The 15,989-nt window shown below is 41.0% G+C and overlaps 1 protein-coding gene across 2 annotated transcripts in view; it reads left to right on the forward strand.

The window, feature by feature from the left end:
• Positions 1 to 3,859: 3,859 nt before the first annotated feature.
• Positions 3,860 to 15,989, forward strand: part of LOC117336155 (deleted in malignant brain tumors 1 protein-like) — a 46,630-nt gene continuing 34,500 nt past the window's right edge. The window contains exons 1-10 of one of the 2 annotated variants that reach the window (XM_033896545.1): positions 3,860 to 3,970; positions 7,223 to 7,296; positions 7,568 to 7,702; positions 8,361 to 8,542; positions 9,762 to 9,944; positions 11,288 to 11,827; positions 12,445 to 12,657; positions 13,431 to 13,549; positions 14,990 to 15,134; positions 15,765 to 15,883. In XM_033896545.1, the coding sequence (XP_033752436.1) occupies positions 3,890 to 3,970; positions 7,223 to 7,296; positions 7,568 to 7,702; positions 8,361 to 8,542; positions 9,762 to 9,944; positions 11,288 to 11,827; positions 12,445 to 12,657; positions 13,431 to 13,549; positions 14,990 to 15,134; positions 15,765 to 15,883 (1,791 nt within the window). In that variant the 5' untranslated portion in view covers positions 3,860 to 3,889. Of the gene's footprint in view, positions 3,971 to 7,222; positions 7,297 to 7,567; positions 7,703 to 8,360; positions 8,543 to 9,326; positions 9,343 to 9,761; positions 9,945 to 11,287; positions 11,828 to 12,444; positions 12,658 to 13,430; positions 13,550 to 14,989; positions 15,135 to 15,764; positions 15,884 to 15,989 lie in introns of those variants that run through there. The other variant, XM_033896554.1, reaches the window with a different exon arrangement.

Consider the following 15,989-nt stretch of genomic DNA (forward strand, 5'->3'; position numbering starts at 1 on the left):
AAACTTTTTTTTAGATAAACACGGCAAATAGCCTTCGGATTTGGAGAATTTCCGGTCGTATTACTTATGATTCATAAATGACCCCATCCTCTCTTGAATCTGACAGATTGAGTAACGACCGATTACCGAAGTGATAACGCAACTAGGTGACCTTGAACTTGAATGGCTTGTCTGGTTTATAAGGTATGGACGTATTCACTCTTACGAAGTGACTGTCACCCCCGCAAAGGGATACCCCACCAGTATACCATATATAGGCTGATATGCATGTTGAAAAAACCTCAACCTATGGGATTAGTCTGTTAGTCACTGTTTACTGTGACCTTTGGCCGGAGAAATCTGCGATGGGAAATGTCCAGTTTCATAAGTAATACAATGTAGAAATCTACTCGTGAATCATCTTAAGTGAACTACTTGAAACTTCTAGACAAATATCCGAAATAAATAGTCTCGTTCTTACTTATACGTAAAGAGATCAATATGATTCATGGCACTGTCAATGCTTGCCGGACGAGCGGCACAGGTAGACTTGTGGGGTGTAGGCGTTTTTACCCGTCATTCAGTCGCTAAAAGACAAATGGCGACGAAGATATTTAGGCGAAGAAAACAAAACAAAGAAAGACAGGGCAGTGAGGAAAGATAGGAAAGTTGTTGTTATGGATGTTTTCGTGATTTTATTAGTTTATTAAATAGGAAACGAGGGGTAGGCATGCGTGATATATTTACAGTACTATTGTATAAGTCAGGGAGCGGGGCAAGGGAGGTAATCCGTGTGGAAAGTAAGGAAATGAGCAGAAAGTGTGCGACGGGGGCGTATTCAAATACTCCCGAGGGTGGGTATGGGGTTTGGGTTTTCGAAATGGTCGTATGAGAATCTTTTAGGGCATACGTATAACTAGATATGGTCAGGGCTCTAGTACTTCGGCTGTATGCGTGTATATAGAGTCCGGATATAGATGCTTTTTTCGTTACGCTTTAGTTTGGTCTAGTTTGGTCATGTGCTTCTTTCTAAAATGATTGTCATCTTATATTTTGATTCATATTTAATAGCAGGCCTCTGTATTTTATATGTTAGATATAAATATACATGGTTTTTTTTTTATATCTAAGTGTATTTTTCCATGTTTGCCTAATTTACAATACGACCGATACTAAAGTCGACTGTAAACCTGTCACAATTGGTTCGATGAGCTAAGAAGACTTACTGTTTTGAGTTTCTATATATCATTTAGATTGGGCTGCCAAATGACTGAAAATTTTATTGACAGGAGGAAACTGAGGTGCGTGTCTGGTCGTTTAAACTGACCACTCCATGCATCCTTGTACGAAACTCCTATATGATGAAACAGTTGACTGTAAATAGTGGCTAAAATGTAACTAAAAGTCTAGGTCATCTTTATTTGTTGTGATTTTTATAGAGGTTGGGAGAATTCTCCCTTTTTAAGCATTGCAGCAGGCCTTCCAATGTTATGTGACAGATACAGAACAATCTAGCTGTATTTATCTCCGTTTTCCTTACATGGTTTTTTTTTCATTAAGTCTATATATATAGTATATTATATTTTATATACTATATTCAATCAGAGACGTGTATGCACGTCTCTGATTCAATAGTGGTAAAATGTCTTCAATGTGCGATTTGCAGGTCGGAATATTTCAAAAAAAATAGTTATCTACGATAATAATTTTGACTCAAGCAATTTATCGAAGTGATCATTAGCTGAATCTGTTTTTATTCTTGTAGACAATCTTATATTTTAAAGGTAAATTTGACATTGAAATATGCCTCAGCTTTAAAAGAAGTATTCTGTTTTTTTTTTTGTTTTTTTTTTGTCAAAATGTAAATAACCCCCATATCAGTGTTTTAGAAGCAGTAAGAGGTATTTGAAAAATGTGGGGGATTTTGTATAAGTAGTAAATAATCTTAGTTATTCAGGATTGGTTTTTTAATCATAACTCACAAAATCACCTAACCGGAAATGGAGGCGCGCTAATTTCCTTCTGAATCGAAATGTACATATGAACACAGAGCAACACCGACTGGAAATTAAAATCTCTAACCTTCGGATCAACAACACATACATGTGGTGCATATGATACATCGTGCGAATAATTAGGTATTTAACATAGTAACACAAATGACGAAGGAAGACAATAAAATGAGGATATGATGCAGTGGTTTAAGCTGCGGGTATTTCTGGCTAGGCGATTAGGTGACGTAGATCGTGAGTTCGAGGCCCGGTCAAGTCATGAGTCATAAATATGTCTTCCTGTGCCAATTGTGTTACACACCTATATATATATATATATACATGCTGAATTATGAACAATGACTGTGTGAAACGGGAGTTCTGACTGCGTCACAAATTTAAAATTTGCCGTCATTTAGGGACAGAAATAAATTTTATTTAAGAATTAAGACTTGGGAGTGGTCTTTATTTAGCCATATCTATAAACCATCTATTATCAACACCACAATAATCTCATAAATGTTAAGTAACTATAAACCAGGGGTGCCGGGTTCGATCCCTAGCGGAGGCATTGGAACAAACATGACCAATAATGACTACCGTTACACTTGTACAAGATACTATTAAAATTAACACAACTATAAAAGTATGAATGATAATAGAAGATATATTTTGGTAAGCACTTTCATTCATGTTTTATAAAGAATGCAAACAATGCCTCTTTCTTAAGAGCTTATATATTATATTGACCCATTCCTTCACTTCATTATTATATCCAGTGTTCCATTACTTTGTTACGTATGTAACAGAGCGCAGGATTAATTAAATTTAAATCACTGCCTCCGCTAGGGATCGAACCCGGGACCTCTGGCTTACTAGTCTTACGTTCATCCGATCGAGCTAAAGAGAAGATCGCTCTAGCCGAGCGGTATATTGCGGCTAGTATTTACCAGGGTTACATACTCCCCCTCCAGGAAAGAACTCGTCCTCGAGTTTCCAGGGTTAACAGCGATGCTTTCGCAAGCAGCGATGAGTATCATTCCCGAGTCCCTACATGGGCGCCAATGTAACAGAGCACAGGATTAATTAAATTTAAATCACTGCCTCCGCTAGGGATCGAACCCGGGACCCCTGGCTTACTAGTCTTACGCTCAACCGATCGAGCTAAAGAGAAGATCTCTCTAGCCGAGCGGTATATTGCGGCTAGTATTTACCAGGGTTACACGTATATATATGGAATATAACGGGAAATGCCGATGTTAATATTCAGTTTTTCTAAAAAGAAAAAAAAAAAAAAAAATCTTAAGAATATCATAATATCTGAATCTGAATGTAATAAGACATTAAAGTTAAATCTAATGTATATTAATATTCTCGGCCAGTGTTCATTTTTTCCTGGAATGTTGTATCATGTGTATAACATTTGACAATTAACAATTAAATTTAACAACAACTTAAGTTAGCCATACATATGATGACACTATGCTAATTAGTCACGATGGGGCGCTGTATACTTGACTTGCGTTCCTGGAGGTAGGCTTGACCTACTTGTAGCAAGGCTAATCTCTCTACCACGAAATTTCCGGATTTCATTTTCACCAACCTCATCAGCAAATGAAGAGGGACAATTGGGGGCATTATACTTAATTAAAAATTTAATCCGAACTGACAAAGACAATTATCCTTTACTTTTGTAAATATATATTTAATCTATGATGTGACATGGTTAAGTCTTTTTATAACTAATTTTCAACAAAAAATGGTATGAGTAAGTATGGGCTACAATTGGTGATACATAATTCCGGGCCCCACAAACTAAGGTCATTAATGCTCAAGTTGAACCTAAGACGAATGACCTCTGTGGGTTTTGTTTATTTCGCTATAAGACCCCGTGGTGACGGGCAGGCTACAGAAAGAAGATGGACCTATACAGATATACATGTATCTTATCGATCCTTGTTCTGATATGCATTGCGCATTCCGATGGGAAAAAGAAAAAGGTAATACGGACGTAATTAAGTCTTTCCATCATTAGAAGTCAAGAATTACTTCTTAATTACACGGATCTAAAAAGTCTGTCGGCCGCGGCGTCTTTATTGAAAGAAGTGTTTACAGTGCTTGATTTGTTTACCAGTAATTACAGTTTCGGTATAATGTTTTGTCGACATGATGATTTTTGATAATGTAGAATTCATCAGCTACACCATAGCAGAATTGTTAGAAGCGATTCTTCCTATTGTTTTACTTGTTTGTTTCTTACTCAATGGCCACCCTCCTCTGAACTTGGGGTAAATGTCAGAGCGATTTTTGTTTATTTAGAAGCCTAAGATAACTCTCTCTTTACATGCTGTCATGGTTGTGTCTTCGGCCAAGACATTATGACCTAACTAGCCTGGATTGCATATGACTGGCTTCCAATGTTTTGTTCAGTGAGGTAGCCACGAGCTTCTACAAAGAGACCCGCCTAAATTAACTTCCAAAGTATCCTTGTGTTGGTGGTTTGCAAGGTGAGTGTGGGGGCGTTAAGGCCATGTCCGTACTGACAAGATTCCAGTGAGATGGACCCATGCAATATCTGTCAGGACGGACATTATATTCCAGTAAGATGTCCCGGAGAGGACCAAGTGTCTGTCAGGTCGGACATTATATTCCAGTGAGATGGTCCCGGAGAGGACCAAGTGTCTGTCAGGACGGACATTATATTTCACTGAGATGGTCCCGGAGAGGACCAAGTGTCTGTCAGGACGGACATTATATTCCAGTGCGATGGTCCCGGAGAGGACCAAGTGTCTGTCAGGACGGACATTATATTCCAGTAAGATGTCCCGGAGAGGACCAAGTGTCTGTCAGGTCGGACATTATATTCCAGTGAGATGGTCCCGGAGTGGATCAAGTGTCTGTCAGGACGGACATTATATTTCACTGATATGGTCCCGGAGAGGACCAAGTGTCTGTCAGGACGGACATTATATTCCAGTGAGATGGTCCCCTAGTGGACCCATGCAATATCTGTCAGGACGGACATTATATTTCACTGAGATGGTCCCGGAGAGGACCAAGTGTCTGTCAGGACGGACATTCTATTTCACTGTGATGGTCCCGGAGAGGACCAAGTGTCTGTCAGGACGGACATTATATTCCAGTAAGATGTCCCGGAGAGGACCAAGTGTCTGTCAGGTCGGACATTATATTCCAGTGAGATGGTCCCGGAGTGGATCAAGTGTCTGTCAGGACGGACATTATATTTCACTGAGATGGTCCCGGAGAGGACCAAGTGTCTGTCAGGACGGACATTATATTCCAGTGAGATGGTCCCGGAGTGGATCAAGTGTCTGTCAGGACGGACATTATATTCCAGTGAGATGGTCCCGGAGAGGACCAAGTGTCTGTCAGGACGGACATTATATTTCACTGAGATGGTCCCGGAGAGGACCAAGTGTCTGTCAGGACGGACATTATATTTCACTGAGATGGTCCCGGAGAGGACCAAGTGTCTGTCCAGATTGACATTATATTCCAGTGAGATGGTCCCGGAGAGGACCAAGTGTCTGTCAGGACGGACATTATATTCCACTGAGATGGTCCCGGAGTGGACCAAGTGTCTGTCAGGACGGACATTATATTCCACTGAGATGGTCCCGGAGAGGACCAAGTGTCTGTCGGGTCGGACATTATATTCCAGTAAGATGGTCCCGGAGAGGACCAAGTGTCTGTCAGGACGGACATTATATTTCACTGAGATGGTCCCGGAGAGGACCAAGTGTCTGTCAGGACGGACATTATATTTCACTGAGATGGTCCCGGAGAGGACCAAGTGTCTGTCAGGACGGACATTATATTCCAGTAAGATGTCCCGGAGTGGACCAAGTGTCTGTCAGGTCGGACATTATTTTTCACTGAGATGGTCCCGGAGAGGACCAAGTGTCTGTCAGGACGGACATTATATTCCACTGAGATGGTCCCGGAGTGGACCAAGTGTCTGTCAGGTCGGACATTATATTCCAGTAAGATGTCCCGGAGTGGACCAAGTGTCTGTCAGGTCGGACATTATATTCCACTGAGGTGGTCCCGGAGAGGACCAAGTGTCTGTCAGGACGGACATTATATTCCACTGAGATGGTCCCGGAGTGGACCAAGTGTCTGTCAGGTCGGACATTATATCCCAGTGAGATGGTCCCGGAGTGGACCAAGTGTCTGTCAGGACGGACATTATATTTCACTGAGATGGTCCCGGAGAGGACCAAGTGTCTGTCAGGACGGACATTATATTTCACTGAGATGGTCCCGGAGAGGACCAAGTGTCTGTCAGGACGGACATTATATTCCAGTGAGATGGTCCCGGAGAGGACCAAGTGTCTGTCAGGTCGGACATTATATTTCACTGAGATGGTCCCGGAGTGGACCAAGTGTCTGTCAGGACGGACATTATATTTCACTGAGATGGTCCCGGAGTGGACCAAGTGTCTGTCAGGACGGACATAATATTTCACTGAGATGGTCCCGGAGAGGACCAAGTGTCTGTCAGGACGGACATTATATTCCAGTGAGATGGTCCCGGAGTGGACCAAGTGTCTGTCAGGACGGACATTATATTTAACTGAGATAGTCCCGGAGAGGACCAAGTGTCTTTCAGGACGGACATTATATTTCACTGAGATGGTCCCGGAGAGGACCAAGTGTCTGTCAGGACGGACATTATATTTCAGTAAGATGGTCCCGGAGAGGACCAAGTGTCTGTCAGGACGGACATTATATTTCACTGAGATGGTCCCGGAGAGGACCAAGTGTCTGTCAGGACGGACATTATATTTAAGTAAGCAGTCCCCGAGTTGACCGAGTTTCTGTCCGGAATGACATTTTGTTTCAATGAGATGGTCCTGGTGTGGACACAATATCTGTCCGAACTAACATTATATTTCAGTAAGATGTCCCGGAGTGGATAAAGTGTCTGTCCGGAATGACATTATATTTCAGTAAAATGGTCCCGCAATGGACACAATATCAGTAAGATGATCTCGGAATGGCCCCGATATCTGTCCGGACTGTCCTTGTGGCACCGGGTTGGACCTTTCTTGTGGAAACCCCTTCCCTGTTGAGAAAGAAAAAATCAAATCAAATCAAATGGAAAACAAATTGTTAGGAATTGTTTTATATTACTTTCCCTGAAAGTAAAACTCGCGCTAATTCGCGATAAGTTGAAACTGATGAACATTTTTATAGGAGTAAATTATCACTTTCTTCCTTTTTATTAGAAACAGACTGGTTCGGAAGGCGCTCGGTCTACCAATGTTGACATCCGTGCACCTCGCAGTGGTCAGCGAGTGAGGTCAGTATCAGACGCCTTTTTTTTTTAAACTTGCGCTCTAATTACAAAATATTATGCTCAAGGTATAAAACAATAAAACACACTAATGCTTGGCATTGCTCAATGCCTCTACCATAAATGACGGAAACTATTTCCCCGTAAATTAACATGACGTTTGAATGTTTGTTCTGGATTTTCGAGTTCATAAGTCACAAATAAAACTATTTTGTTTGGTTAATGAGGTTTAGGACTGTACCATGTTGACCAGCTTTTTCTCTGTTCTGTGTCCCAGACTAGGGGGAGCGTCACGTAAAGTGAACGCGGGATTAGTGGAGGTGTACCGCGGGGGCACGTGGGGCGTCGTCTGCAACGAAGACTGGGACCTCAGTGACGCAAAAGTCGTCTGCCAACAACTAGGGTTCAAAAGGTAGGTAGCCAGTGCTAACGATTGTTAAACAATGATCAATAAATAAATTAGCGTTGTCAACAGTAACAATTCAAAAACATAATTTCTCATCTTCATTAGACCTGACGCCGTCCATTTCGCGTGTGGTAAAAAATGTAACTCAAAATGCCCCTACAGAACTTCCGTAGCATAATCATCAATGAAAATCGATAATGTCTGAAAATACCGCCCTTCATCTTCATTTGGTGGTGGGATATTTGGGTTGATCCATATTGTATGATTGGCCTAAAGTTATGACGGGAAAGATCACACATTTCGGACAGAAATTAAAAGAAGGCGAATTTGACGAAATATGAGGCGTTCGGACTAAGTAAACCTCTTTTAAAGCATAGGGACTTATGTTTGGTAATTAACATCTCTGGTGTTAATTACCAGATACAAGTTCCCACTAGCGGATCCAGGGCGGTGGGTGCGTCCCCGCCCCCCCCCCCCCCCCCCCCCCTGTCTCTTTTTCGGATGAGGAAATCCCCCAGACCCCTCGCCAAAAAAAATTTGGCTAGCGCCTATGGCGCTCGCATTGCCACTAAATTACTGGACCCCCCCCCCCCCTCCCCCTTTTCAAATTCCTGGATCCGCGCCAGGTTTCCTGTTGTTAAAATTAACTTGTAAACCAATTCAGAGGTGCCCTGGCAGCCTTAGAGGAGACAAGTTATGGGACAGCTGGATGGACAGATGACGACATACTAATGAACAATATCAACTGTATGGGGTACGAGGGCATGGTACAGGAGTGTCAATATGGCGCCATCAACTTCTGTCCCGTAACAGAGACCGCATCTGTCATGTGTAGACATAACACAGGTATGTCACGTGTAGATAATACAGGTATGTCATGTGTAGATATAACACAGGTATGTCATGTGTAGACATAACACAGGTATGTCATGTGTAGATATAATACAGGTATGTCATGTGTAGATATAACACAGGTATGTCATGTGTAGATATAACACAGGTATGTCATGTGTAGACATAACACAGGTATGTCATGTGTAGATATAACACAGGTATGTCATGTGTAGATATAATACAGGTATGTCATGTGTAGATATACGTAACACAGGTATGTCATGTGTAGACATAACACATGTATGTCATGTGTAGATATAATACAGGTATGTCGTGTAGATATAATACAGGTATGTCATGTGTAGACATAACACAGGTATGTCATGTGTAGATATAACACAGGTATAACACAGATATGTCATGTGTAGATATAACACATGTATGTCATGTGTAGACATAACACAGGTATGTCATGTGTAGATATAATACAGGTATGTCATGTGTAGATATAACACAGGTATGTCACGTGTAGACATAACACAGGTATGTCATGTGTAGATATAATACAGGTATGTCATGTGTAGATATAACACAGGTATGTCATGTGTAGATATAACACAGGTATGTCATGTGTAGACATAACACAGGTATGTCATGTGTAGATATAATACAGGTATGTCGTGTAGATATAATACAGGTATGTCATGTGTAGACATAACACAGGTATGTCATGTGTAGATATAACACAGGTATAACACAGATATGTCATGTGTAGATATAACACATGTATGTCATGTGTAGACATAACACAGGTATGTCATGTGTAGATATAATACAGGTATGTCATGTGTAGATATAACACAGGTATGTCACGTGTAGACATAACACAGGTATGTCATGTGTAGATATAACATGGGTATAACACAGATATGTCATGTGTAGGTATAACACAGGTATGTCATGTGTATATATAACACAGGTATGTCATTTGTAAAGATAACACAGGTATGTCGTGTAGAAATAACACAGGTATGTCATGTGTAGATATAACACAGATTGATCAACCAAATGTCATTCTAATTAGCAGATGCATATTCATTTAGCTTTGGCTTTGAATTTAAATGTTGCTTTTTAATGAGAATGAGAGAAGAATATTTTTTTTATATTTGTTGATTTTTTAAATGATGATTAAATGATATTGTACTAATAAGTAATACTGGATTCATTCCAGGCTGTGAAGATGGCTGGATTGCAGGTCCTGATTCATGTTACCAGTTCAATAGTCCCAATAGGCCTGTAAAAGCAATGAGACAGGTGCTGAGTAAGTGTGCCAGGGCTGGCGGTCACCTGGTCAACATTGAGACAGAGAAGGAGAATCACTTTCTCTCCAATACACTACAGTTACTCTACCCAGGTGAGATCATTGTTGCTATCCTCTTGTACAATTCAAGTGTATTATATGGTAGTTTTGTTAAATAATGCCATGAGTTAGCTTAGCTGGTTATAGTTCTGGTCAAGTTACCTCAGGTGAAGCCCTGGGTTGTGTAGTTTGACACTCCCTATACATCTCCATTAGTATTTCCTGGGAAGCTGAAAAAACTAGCTGATCTGTGCTTTTATGGTTGTGTCGCTCAGCAAGACACTCTAACCGAATTGCTCTTGGTTACATGCAATGGGGGCCTCCCATACATAGTTTAGTGAATCAGTCAACTACTAGAAGGAGACCCTTCCTCAAAATGACCCTGGCCTACCAATAATGGTTTTAGGCTCCCTGGCTAACCAATGATGGTTTTAGGCCCCCTGGCTAACCAATGATGGTTTTAGGACCCCTGGCTAACCATTGATGGTTTTATGCCCTCTGGCTAACCAATGATGGTTTTAGGCCCCCTGCTAACCATTGATGATTTTAGGCCCCCTGGCTAACCGTTGATGGTTTTAGGCCCTCTGGCTAACCATTGATGGTTTTATGCCCTCTGGCTAACCATTGATGGTTTTATGCCCTCTGGCTAACCATTGATGATTTTAGGCCCTCTGGCTAACCGTTGATGGTTTTAGGACCCCTGGCTAACCATTGATGGTTTTATGCCCTCTGGCTAACCAATGATGGTTTTAGGCCCCCTGCTAACCATTGATGATTTTAGGCCCCCTGGCTAACCATTGATGATTTTAGGCCCTCTGGCTAACCATTGATGGTTTTAGGCACTCTGGCTAACCATTGATGGTTTTAGGCCCCCTGGCTAACCATTGATGGTTTTATGCCCCCTGGCTAACCATTAATGATTTTAGGCCCCCTGGCTAACCATTAATGATTTTAGGCCCCCTGGCTAACCATTAATGATTTTAGGCCCCCTGGCTAATCAATGATGGTTTTAGGACCTCTGGCTAACCAATGATGGTTTTAAGCTCCCTGGCTAACCATTGATGATTTTAGGCCCCTTGGCTAACCATTGATGATTTTAGGCCCTCTGGCTAACCAGTGATGATTTTAGGCCCCCTGGCTAACCATTGATGATTTTAGGCCCCCTGGCTAACCGTTGATGGTTTTAGGCCCCCTGGCTAACACAATGAAGGTTTGAGTCCTTTAGCTGTCTATAGTTTGCTGACCAATAATGATTTCAAACTGGAAAAATTGAAAACAAACTATTGTATGGTTCAGACCTGAAAATTTCAGCATCCTTATTACAACCAGAATCTGAAGTCAGTTCAATAGAATTATGTGGTCTGCATCAAGAAACATATTTTTTGTTTAATTTCTAGATTCTGATGTCTGGCTAATTGGAGGTAAGATACACAGGGGGAAATGGTATTGGGAGAAACACATCTCACAAGGACCAAGAAAACCAAAGGGACCAAAGAAACCAAAAAAGCCTAAGAAACCTAAGAATCCAGGAAAGAATGGAAGCTCAAGGGGGCCACAGTCAACTACAACTCCGAGACCAGGCAGACGGCCAAGGCCGAAGCCAACTACAACACCCCGACCAGGCAGACGCCCTCGGCCAAGACCAGGAATCCCTAGAGGGCCAAAGTCAACTAAAGCACCCAGACCAGGCAGACGCCCTCGACCAAGACCTGGGCCAAAAAGGCAGCTCGAAATTGACCTTGAAGAAACTAATAGGCCAAATCCCCCATCTCCGCCTTTCCCAACCCAGAGGCCAGGTCGAAATGGCAACCGGGCCCGTAACAAACATGGTAAAAAAGGGAAGAAAAATAAACGAAGATCAAAACGAGCTGCCAAAAAGAAGAAAGGTGGTTTGAAATTGGAGAGGAATCTGATTGTTTATAAAAAGTGGTTCCCAGGTAGGAAATGCATTGTCAGTGTCCTGATATTAAAAGATAAATATTACCAGTTACACTGGTAATTATCGTGTAATCAGCCAAGTATAACAACACATGAACCCCAAAGGAACAACATATAAACCCAAGGGGACATTACATAAACCTGGGGGGAGGGGGGGCAACACTACACCCAGGGGGACAACACACACACCCAGGGGGACAACACACACCCAGGGGGACAACACACAAACCCAGGGGGACAACACACACACCCAGGGGGACAACACACACCCAGGGGGACAACACACAAACCCAGGGGGACAACACATACACCCAGGGCACACCCAGGGGGACAACACATACACCCAGGGGGACAACACATACACCCAGGGGGTGGATTGATGATACAGGTTTTTAAGCATCTTTTGTTGGATTTCAATACAGATGGATAGGATTATTACCAGGCATTGACTTCTTGCCAGATAAATAATGTATGCAATGTATATGCAGTTATACAAATATTTGATCAATATTTTAAATACAAGTTATCATTGTACAGTTTGCTGTATGAGGAACCTACTTCAAAATAACATTCAAATAGCATTAGACATATCATTGCAACCAAAATCACATTCTAGGCTGGGTGCCCACGAACGAGGGAAGGGAACCATCCCGTGGCAGGAAGGAGTACTGTATGGTACTGAACAACTTGTACGACCGGCCGGACGGGTCGTTTAAACAGCTACTAGATTACTATTACTGGGACAATGTTTCCTGTAAGAGGCGGACTGGATTTAACTACATCTGTGAAAAACCGAAAACTGTTGGTACACTCCGTGCTGCCAATATAGGTATTTATTGTAATGAGACACGAATGCTTCAGGGCCCAGGTGTTCAAAAAGTGATTAGCTTTATCACATGATTAGTGAAAATCTCATTTCACATTTACTTCAAAACTTGTATGTGCATTCCTTAAGATAGGCCGGTAGGAAGAGACTGAAGAGTGCTATAGAGTTTTATAGAATTCTGTTGTAAAGTTAGTTTACAGGAAATGATTTTAGAATAGTTCCTAAACTGTGATTTGCCTTATCGTCTTTTGAACGCCATGCCCCAGATTCATCAACATACCTGAAAGAAAATTTCCTGAGGAAAGTATAAAGAAAAAAGGCCTTTGTTTAGAAACTTTCCTTAAATTTCTAAGAAACTGAAATATAGGAATCACCTTATGGTAATGAATATTGATGAAACTGGGGCCTGATGTAGCTTTGTCCCATGACAGCGTTCACAATTTTCCATATTTAATCTACATTTCATGCATTTTTATGTTCTAAAAGAGAAAACTGTTGGTATTATATATATATATATAGTTTTCCTAATGGATAATTCGTCGTAAATGTACGTTATATATAGAACAGGTTTATCTTGAAATGAAAAAAAACCCATTGTCTTTCTTCTATAGTAAGACAAAAAACAAAATGGAATCAAGAAATTTATTTCATCTGAAATGTGCCCTTCAGTTCAAATTACATGTAGACAATCTGTTGAATATAGATTTGATAATCAGTTCTGATTCTTGTAGGAAATAGATGGAAAATCTTCAAATTTTATTCATTGTATTTGATAGATTGTTATGAAGGAAATGGAGCAAATTACCGTGGAACCATGGATTTAACAACTAAAGGTACTCCATGTGTGAATTGGACTGATTCTGACCGCATCAACCCACAGACTCACCCAAACAAGGTAAAAACATTAAATATGATATTCTGAAAGTCCTATATCATATCATTGAGCAAATTCAAGGTGTAAGAGTTTAAATAATGGATTTACATCTTTTGAAAATGGTGGTTCAATATTCAGGAATAGTATTGCAATTCCACTGCAAACATAAAGACATTTACATTTGTGTTTTAGGGAGAAGGCAGATGTGATATATTTGAGAGTTATGATGACTTTATAAGGAAACCAATGAATTTTCCTCTTCTTTGAGAGTGAGACAAAGAAAACTTGCTAATTGGGATGTTTCTGTTGCAATAAAGCATTGTATCAGATTTGTGAAAAATGGTTGTTTGATCATTCAAGTCACTCACCAAGTGTGACGTCCATTCCATATTGTGCTGTCACTCACTTCAGGTTCAGAAGATCTGCATGTGCAATCTTTCATATTCTAGGAGTTAACATAGAAACAAATGGAATTGTGTACCTACATCATGGAATGGAAAACAAGAATTCCTTAAACTTGACCCAAGTATAGCCATTATGTAGTTTTCATCAATGTTCCTTAACTAAGGAAAATTCTTAGCATTAAACTTTACAGAGGAAAAAATTACAAACATTTCTTTTCCAACTCTGATCATGCTTTTGTGGACAAACTTATATTATGTAATTGTCTAAAGCTAAGGAATATTGATGAAACCTGAGCCAGATGAGGGCATGGTTGTCTAGTTGTAGGGCGCAGGGCTACATGACCGAAGGGTCACTTAAGTTCAAGGCAGCACAGTCACAGTCTAGTTGTAGAATGCAGGGCTACATGACCGAAAGGTCACTTAAGTTCAAGTCAGCACAGTCACAGTCTAGTTGTAGGATGCAGGGCTACATGACCGAAGGGTCACTTAAGTTCAAGTCAGCACAGTCACGGTCTAGTTGTAGGACGCAGAGGTACATGACCGAAAGGTCACTTAAGTTCAAGGCAGCACAGTCACGGTCTAGTTGTAGGGCGCAGGGCTACATGACCGAAGGGTCACTTAAGTTCAAGTCCAGCACAGTCGCTGTGTTGTATCCTTTAACAAGATACTTTACTCCGTTGTGTTCCAGTCGACTCAGCTGTAAATAAGTACATGGTAGGGCTGTACAAGAAATGTTGTGTGTAAGTTGTTAGTGCTAAAATGGCAGCTCAGGCTTTATGCTTCCTCTGGATCCTCTCCATGCTGTGATCAAATGTCAGATGTAGCGGGATTTTATTTTTAGTTCTTACACATCATTAAAATGAAGATAGTGTACTCATACTATACACACAAATGTTAAGAGAATCCGTCTATAGTTCGGAGGTTTTGGGTTCGAGTCCCTGTCTGGTTGTTGCATTTTCCCTCTCCTATTACCCACTTATAGTCAAATTTTATAGCTAACAGGAGATATTGTCATTTTCCTTTAATAACTACAGACTGATTTTGTATTCCATCACAGGGACTTGGTGCTCATAACTTCTGCCGTAACCCTGATAATGAGGCGAGACCCTGGTGCTGGGTAAATACTGCCAAAGGTCAATATGGATATTGTCCCTTATTCCCCTGTACTGACCCAACTCAGGAGAACAACCCAGATGTCCTTGGTAAGTTTATATCTCAGTTATAAACCATGGTTAGCTTGGGTTAGTTTTTATGTAGAGAGGGTTAAGAATGAGTGTTTATGAGTGTTCATGCAATATTGAATTTAACATAATTAACATAAATGAAATAAATAACATAATTAACTTTATATGGAATAGAACCAGTCTTTTTGCAGAAATGCAGTATCATACATGTGTATAACACTAATTGTGTGTGACAGGAAAGGGGCTGTGATAGCGCAGTCGGTTATAATGCCGGCCTTGTAACCTCAGGTAAAGGGGCCGAGGTGCATGGTTCAGTGTTCCAAACCATGTCATTTTGTGTTTCTCAGGAAGCTAAGAAACGGGCCTCCCTTATGTCGTTCAGTGAGGTAGTCACCAACTACTACCAGGAGACCCTGCCTCAAAATGACTCTGATTGTTGACAAGGCGATAAACCCAGAAAACAAACAAACAAACCAATGTAACAGAAAAACCAGTTAGTGTGCCTCCACCAGGGATCAAACCTACAGCTCAACTGATTAAGTCTGAGGAAAATTCCCCTGAACCCAAAACTAAGTGGCCATAGTCAGTATTATCATCAAATGAAAACCTGCCATAACATAAACTCTTTTTGCTTGATTTTTGTTTCAGAGTGCTACGAAGGAAATGGAGAGAACTACCGTGGGAGTGTATCCAGAACGATCAGAGGGTCAGAGTGCCAGAGATGGACCCAGTCAGTCCACATCAACCCGGATACCTACCCTGATATGGTAGGATATATTCTGTATTATACAGGTGGCTGACAATTACACATGCTCTCTTTATAAAGGTGTTAGAAAGCGAGTAACTCTCGTCAGTCCTATTTTAAAAGTTACC

The sequence above is a fragment of the Pecten maximus genome, chromosome 1 (genome assembly GCF_902652985.1).
Source record: "Pecten maximus chromosome 1, xPecMax1.1, whole genome shotgun sequence".
Taxonomy (NCBI): Eukaryota; Metazoa; Mollusca; class Bivalvia; order Pectinida; family Pectinidae; genus Pecten; species Pecten maximus.